We start from the raw sequence: 7444 nt of genomic DNA, 5'->3' as shown, positions 1-7444 counted from the left end.
GAAGATTTCACAGTTTGTGAGACTGAGCCCCATGTTGGGTTCTGCTGTGACAGCGCAGAGCCTGATTGGGATTCTCTCCCTCTCTCTCTGCCGCTCCCCTGCTCTCTCTCTCAAAAATAGATAAATAAACATAAAAAAAAAAGATGACGCTCAAAACCATAAGTAAAAAAAAGCAAGATATGGAACAATATGCACGATATCATAAAATTTCTATAAATTCTAAAAACTATACTTACAAAGCAATAGTATTTATATTTTTAATTATGAATTCTTTTAAACACACAGAAAAATATAGAGAATAAAATCCACCCATGTACTTATCCTCCGGGTTTAACATGTGTTAATATTTTACCATATTTGTTTCAGATAAATTTTCAAGAAATTAAAGATGTGGGGCGCCTGGGTGGCTCAGTCAGTTAAGCGTCTGACTTCAGCTCAGGTCATGACCTCACACTCTGTGAGTTTGAGCCCCGCGTCAGGCTCTGTGAGGACAGCTCAGAGCCTGGAGCCTGCTTCAGATTCTGTATCTCCCCCTCTCTCTGCCCCTCCCCTGTTCATGCTCTGTCTCTCTCTGTCTCAAAAATAAATAAAAACATTTTAAATATTAAAAAAAAAAAGATGTAATCAAGGTCTTTTACTCCTCTCTAATCCCATTCTCCTCCCTACCTTCTCAAAAATAACTGTTAGGAAGTTTGTGTGTATACTTCTTGTCCATGTTTTTATCGTTTTGTTATATATATATGTGTATCCATAAACAATAAGAAGTGTCATTTATAAGCTCATTTTTAATTAACCAATTAATTAACATTATGTTTCTAAGATCTAGTCCATTATACAAAAAGCCATAATTTATTCATTTCTCTACTGACTGATACTTAGGTTTTTCCAATTTTGCATTATTATAAATAAAGCTGCAATGAATATATTTGACGTGAACTTTACATGTATGTGCATAAACATAAAAAGTTATTACAAGTGGATTGAAAGAATACACCCCAACTTATGATAAAAATTCTGGGCATAGGGTGGGAGGAAAATGGGATTCGATAGGAATAATGAAAATATAAGAGTTATGTAACATTTTTTTCTTTAAAAAACACTGAACACATATACAACAAGACATTAATATATGTTAATTCTTAATTGTAGGAATATAATTTTTGAATCCTTTTTTTTCTATTTTTACAATTGTTATAAAATATTTCAAAAATGCAGAAATGTTGAAAAAATTATGCAGTGAACACCCATATACCTACCACCTAGATTCTACAGTTAACATTTTACTATATTTGCTTTATAACATAACTATCTACTCCTCATGTCTTTCTATTCATATCATCCAGATTTTTTTTTATACATTTAAAAACAAGTTGCCAGCATCAATACATTTTATCCCTAAACACAAAACATGGGTATCATTAACTTAGGTGGAATAATTGTTTACAGGTTTGGCTTCTTTTTTAGGTAAAACTGACATGTAATAAAATATATAAATCTTAGGTGTTACCTACACCTCTACCAAAATATAATATGTTGCCCTAGAAATATATAACCCCTAGAAAGTTCCTTTATATCCCTTCATGGCTAACACAAGCCATCATTCATCCCCCAGAGGCAGCTCTGTTCTGATTTTTTCCCCACCATTGATTAGTTTTGTTTGCTCTTGAACTTCATATAGATGCAATCATACATTTTGTGTCTGTCTTTTGTTGTCTGGCTTCATTTGATCAACACTACGGTTTTAAGATTAATCTCAAAATTGTTGCATGCTGTAGCAGTTCATTCCTTTTTACAAACAGATAATAAACAGATTTCTTATTACAATTCGTTTATCCACTCACTTGTTGATGGATAATTAGTTTGTTTCCACTTTGAGTCTATTACAATGAATAAAGTACTATGAACATTCTTTTACCTGTCTTTTTGTGGTCATACGTTTTTGTTTACTTTGGGTAGATATCTAGAAGTAGAATGGTTGGATCATAAAGTATTTAACTTTATAAGAAAATGTCAAGCAGTTTTGTAACGTGATTGTACCACTTTATACTCCAACCAGCAATGTGAGAGAGTTCAAGCAATCAACTTTTTGCCTTGAACACTGTATTAGGTACAAAAGAACTAAAAAAATCATCCTTGTCTAAAAACTTTACAATACAATTTGCAAGATTAGGCAAATACAGATAAAACAAACGAAGTTTGAATATTCAACTGTGAAAAGGTGATTTTACATACAGAAAGAATTATGTGGTCTTTTTTTTTTTTTTTTCTCCCAGAAATATTATGTGGTCTTAAGATGCCTGAAGCACCTGGCTGGCTCAGTTGATAGAGCATGCAACTCTTGATCTCCACTCGCAGTCATGAGTTTGAAGTTCCACGTTGGGTGTACAGATTACTTTAAAAAGAAAAGAAAATGGGGTACCTGGGTGACTCAGTTGTCTGGGCATCCGAATTGGGCTTGGGTCATGATCTCATAGTTTGTGAGTTTGAGCCCCGCGTTGGGCTTTGTGCTGACAGTTCGGAGCCTGGAGCCTGGAGCCTGTTTCGGATTCTGTGTCTCCCTGTGTCTCTGTTCCTCCCCCACTTGCACTCTGTCTCTCTGTCTCTCTCTCAAAAACAAAGATTTTTTAAAAAATTAAAAAGTAAAGAAAAAAAACCAAAATGCAGGAGGCCTATTACCTCAGAAATTTATTGAGTCAGGTGCTGCAGCTAACCTCTAGAAGGGAAGGAGGTACCGCATAGACTGTTCCTTATGGTAATATATTTCCTTCGTACAGTTCACAGGGCAGGACTAAGCAGGTAATCACTGAAATTATCAAGAAATTCATCCCATCCTAAACTACTAGGTAGCCTAGTATGAATCCGAACAGCCCTGTTGGATCATTGATGCGAGCAAGATCATTTTTAAAATCAATATTAAGACACATATTTCATGTTTTCTTACATATGTCACATCACGATATTTTAAATAGTGTCTTCCCTTGGACTACATCAAAATTTAAAACTTTTGTGCATCAAGAGACACTCTCCACAGAGTGAAAGGCAACCTATAGAATGGGAGAAAATATTGTAAGTCATATATCCATAGGAGGTTAATATCTAGGAGCGCCCACCTGGCTCAGTTGGTGGAGTATGTAACTCTTGATCTTGAGGTTGTGGGTTTGAGCACCATGTTGGTTGTAGAGATTGCTTAAAAATAAAATCTTTAAAAATATGTTGAAAAAGAGGTTATCATCTAGATATATAAAGAACTCCTACAACTCAAAGACAACAACAAAAACAACCTGATTAAAAAATGGGCAAAGGACTTCAAGAGGTCCAGGTTCTGCTGAGGTCATGATCTCACGGTTCATGGGTTCAAGCTCCTCATCCGGCTCAGTGCTGGCAGCAGGGAGTCTGCTTGGGATTCTCTCTCTCTGCCCTTCCTCTGCTCTTTCTCTCTCAAAAATAAATAAACTTTAAAAAACCCCACAATGAGATGTCAATTCACACCTATTAGGATGGCTATTATAATAACAAAACCAAGCAAGCAAGCAAACAATAAAATAACAAGCATTGACAAGGATTTGGAGAAATTGGAACACTTGTGCTCTGTTACAGGGATTGTAAAATGGTGCACCCATTATGGGAACAGTATGGGGTTTCCTCAAAAAGTTAAAAATAAAATTACCATATGATCCATTAATTCCACTCCGGGTAGATTCCCAAAAGAATTGAAGGCAGGAATTCAAACAGATATTTGTGCAGCCATGTTCAGAGAAGCGTCATTCACAAGAGCCAAAAGGTGGAAGAAACTCAAGAGCCCCGTCAATAGACGAATGGCCAAACGAGATGTGGTGTATACAAACAGCGGAGTATTACTCCGCTCTAAATAAGAAGGACATTCTGACAAATGCTATAGCAAGGAATAACCTTGAAGACATTATTCGAAGTGAAGTAAGCCAGTCATAAAAGGACAGATACTATCTAATTCCACTTACAGGAGGTACCTAGAATAGTCAAATTCCTAGAAATAGAAAGTTGAACGCCCGTTGCCAGGAGGTGAAGGCAGGCAGGCATGAGGAGTTACTGTGTAATGGGTACATTTGGAAGACAAGAAAATGTTCCGGAGATGGATGGCGCTGAAGGTTGCACAACAGTGTGAATGTACTTATGCTGCTGAACTGTGCACTGAAAGATGTTTAAAATGGTAAATTTTGTGATATGTATATTTTACCACAGTTAATAAAAAGTAACTTGTAGTAAGACATTACCCCTCTCTGACGTGGCAGAGCACATCTGTGTGTCCTTTTTCCTCGGGGAACAATGTTTCTGACAATGCCTCTGGAATCTCTCTCTTAAGGATTATGACTTTTCAAATTAATCAAGTTTTTCATTGTAATTAGTACAGAATGTCACAAGATGTCACTCTTTAGCTGAGAAACGATTCCAATTCCGTTCAGTAGCCGATCAGAAGTCATGCCAGAGCAACAGACAAGTCTGTAACTCTCCTTAGCGGTGCTTTACTCTACAGACATGGTTTTCTGGGAAAGAGAGAAGTTTCCATCTTTGAAGTACATTAATATGCTACTCTTGTTTATGAAACTTACATTAATATTTGTTAACTGCATAGGTACTAATTGCTTTTCATTAAACATCGAATTGATGTAACAAAGACATAACTGACTTGGAAAGTGATAATGTAATACAAAACTGAAATGTAAAGGTTATTGATTGCTGAAAGCTTGTGGCTTTATCGCTAAATGATGTGTGACCTTGGGTAAGTCATTTAATCTGTCTGATCTCACCAGAGATAAAAATTTCCATTCTTAGATCAGTATAGACTACTATATATTTAATATATACTAACATATATTTAAATTCATTCTTCTAATTCTGAAATATTTTGGTTTTTATAAGTGATCAAATTATAACTGTTCAAATACAATATCAAAAAGGAGTTCAGTCATAGAAAATACTGTCTGCAGTAAAACACTAGGAAATATAATGAGACTTCTTGACATCTTGGGTAATTATTTTAGGAAAATACTCACATGTATAGAACAATTATAAAGTGTTACAAACTCTTGAAATGAAAAAACACATTTGTTACTGAGAACATTTTTTTAAAGATGGAATATTTTAAGCTTTGCTTAAATATAAAAATTTCAAGATTCAAGAATACATTAACTCTTAAAGATGACAGCATTTGAATTGGTAATATTACCTTGTAACTATAATCCAAATAAGTTATTTTTTTAAACTTCTAATTTTTGCAAGCAGTTTTATAATCGATTTATAATACTTAAAAATAATCAAAAGCCCAAATGCCCATCCCTGGGTGAACTGCAGGACACTATGGTATATTAATAAACTAGGATACATTTTTATTAGTACATTTTATTATTTTTATTCAGATTACATTATTAGGATAAGAAGCACTACGGAAGTGCTGGGTGAAAATATAGAACTCAGAATGATATGACGAGAGTGCAATGCCTGGTTTAGAACACGGACAGTTGTTTTGTTTCTAACATGAAATTTTTTATTAACTCTTAAAATTTAGATCTGTTTAACTTTATGCTCGGATGGTTAAATATGTAAAAGGAAAGAAAAGAATGACTTGTTAAAATTTGCATGATTATTTTAAACATGGGAAGCTAAACACAAGATGTATATTTCATGCCAGTGTCACTTCTATCATACATTTGGGGTGTGTATGTATGTGTGTGGTGGTGGGAAATCTCCCAGTGTGAGAGAAGTCTGGGAGGGGCACAGTGGGGGAGGCCCCTCCTGTCCCATTCATAACACGTTCATTCACTGGGAGCCGGCTAAGACCGACTAATCTCTCACGCAGTCATTCCCTCTACCCTAATAAAGATCCACCACCTCTCCTAGAACTCGGTAAGTCCGAAGTGCAGTCAAAATGCATGTTTCCCAGAAATAATCTGAAATGTTTTTGTAGATAGTTTACTGGAGGGTGAAGAAGGGAGGGGGTGGAAGCGGCAATTTTCAGGCATCGCTTTCTTTTCGTCTTCGCGCAGGGTTTCAAAAAGATTTAAAACGATTTTTCAGACAGTAATTGATTTTCTCAGAGGGCCTCTCTCAGGCTGATGTGGGAAGGGGAATTCGTAGATGCGTTTGCAGCAGCGGTCTCTGCTTCTGTGCCCAGGTCCGAGGGACGCTGCTCTCCTGGCCCTGCCACCACTGAAGCGCCCAGGCGTCCCGGAAGATCCGACCTGAGCGCAGACCCCGCGGACCATGAGTCCTCGGAGGCAGCGAGCGTCGGTCCCGCTGCTGCTGCTGCTGCCGCTGCTGCTGCTGGGCGGCTGCCTCCTCGTGGCCGCCCGGAGAGACAAGGGGGCGGCAGGCAGCGCGGCCCAGCCGGCCCCGGGTCCCGCGGGCGGCTCCTCCGGCCGCTTCGTCAGCCCCGAGCGGCACGCGTGCAGCTGGCAGCTCCTGCTGCCCGCCCCGGGGCCAGCGGCGGGCAGCGAGCTGGCGCTGCGCTGCCAGGACCCGGACGGGACGCGCCACCAGTGCGCCTACCGCGGGGAGCCGGAGCGCTGCGCCGCCTACGCCGCCCGCGGCGCGCACTACTGGAAGCAGGTGCTGGGCGGGCTGCGCAAGAAGCGGCGGCCGTGCCAGGACCCCGCTCCGCTCAAGGCTCGCGTGTGCGCGGGCAAGAAGGGCCACGGCGCTGAGCTGCGCCTGGTGCCCCACGCGTCCTCACCCACGCGCCCCACTGCGGCGGGCTTCCCCCCGGATCCCAAGCCCCGCGCCAGGAGCCGGGGGCGCCTCCGGGAGCCCGCGCCCGGCCCCTCCGGAGGGGCCCGACTTCCCGCCGGCGCGTCTCCCAGAGGGAAGCCCTCTGAGACCAACGGCGGCAAGAGGAAGGCGGCCTCGGACCCAGACCAGGAGCGACCCCTGGGGACCGGGCCCGATCCCGACGGGCTGGACGAGAACGCGAAGCTCACGGAGACCTACTGTGCTGAGAAGTGGCACTCCCTCTGCAACTTCTTTGTCAATTTCTGGAATGGCTGAGGCTGCCCGCCTGGGGAGGAACCTGGGTGGGGGGAGGTACGCAGCCGGGGAGGAGAAGTTAAGGGCATCTTAGGCCAGGAGATAAGGGATGGAGAGTGGGGAGGAGTCCAGGTTCTAGAATGGGGCGAGGGGGTGGGAGGGCGTGGGCCTTGGGATGAGAATGTAAGGGGTATGGAGAATCTCTGAGACAGCAGAGACGTTAAACATTTTTGAAGAGTCTCAACCCTGATTAAGAGCAGAAAAAATAGTGGAAACAGAAGTAGGCATACCTTAAATGTGCAAAAACTGTAGACTGGGGAGAGAGACAGGAGTACAGAGGGGAAAAAACTAAGGGGGAAAAGTGAGGAGAGTGATGTAAATCTCATGTGGGAAGCAGGATACAACATGTACTGTTTAACACATTTGTATTAAAATGTAATCAGGATCT

General features: G+C 40.9%; 1 protein-coding gene across 1 annotated transcript; it reads left to right on the top strand.

Annotated features, from left to right (window-relative positions):
* Positions 1-6237: 6237 nt before the first annotated feature.
* Positions 6238-7017, top strand: FGFBP3 (fibroblast growth factor binding protein 3). Its single transcript, XM_042907636.1, has one exon. It carries the CDS (start codon positions 6238-6240, stop codon positions 7015-7017), a length of 780 nt encoding a protein of 259 aa, XP_042763570.1.
* Positions 7018-7444: the final 427 nt, after the last annotated feature.

The sequence above is a fragment of the Panthera leo genome, chromosome D2 (assembly GCF_018350215.1).
Source record: "Panthera leo isolate Ple1 chromosome D2, P.leo_Ple1_pat1.1, whole genome shotgun sequence".
Taxonomy (NCBI): Eukaryota; Metazoa; Chordata; class Mammalia; order Carnivora; family Felidae; genus Panthera; species Panthera leo.
The sequence above is the reverse complement of the archived record's forward strand: the minus strand, read 5'-3'. Positions and strand labels throughout refer to the sequence as shown.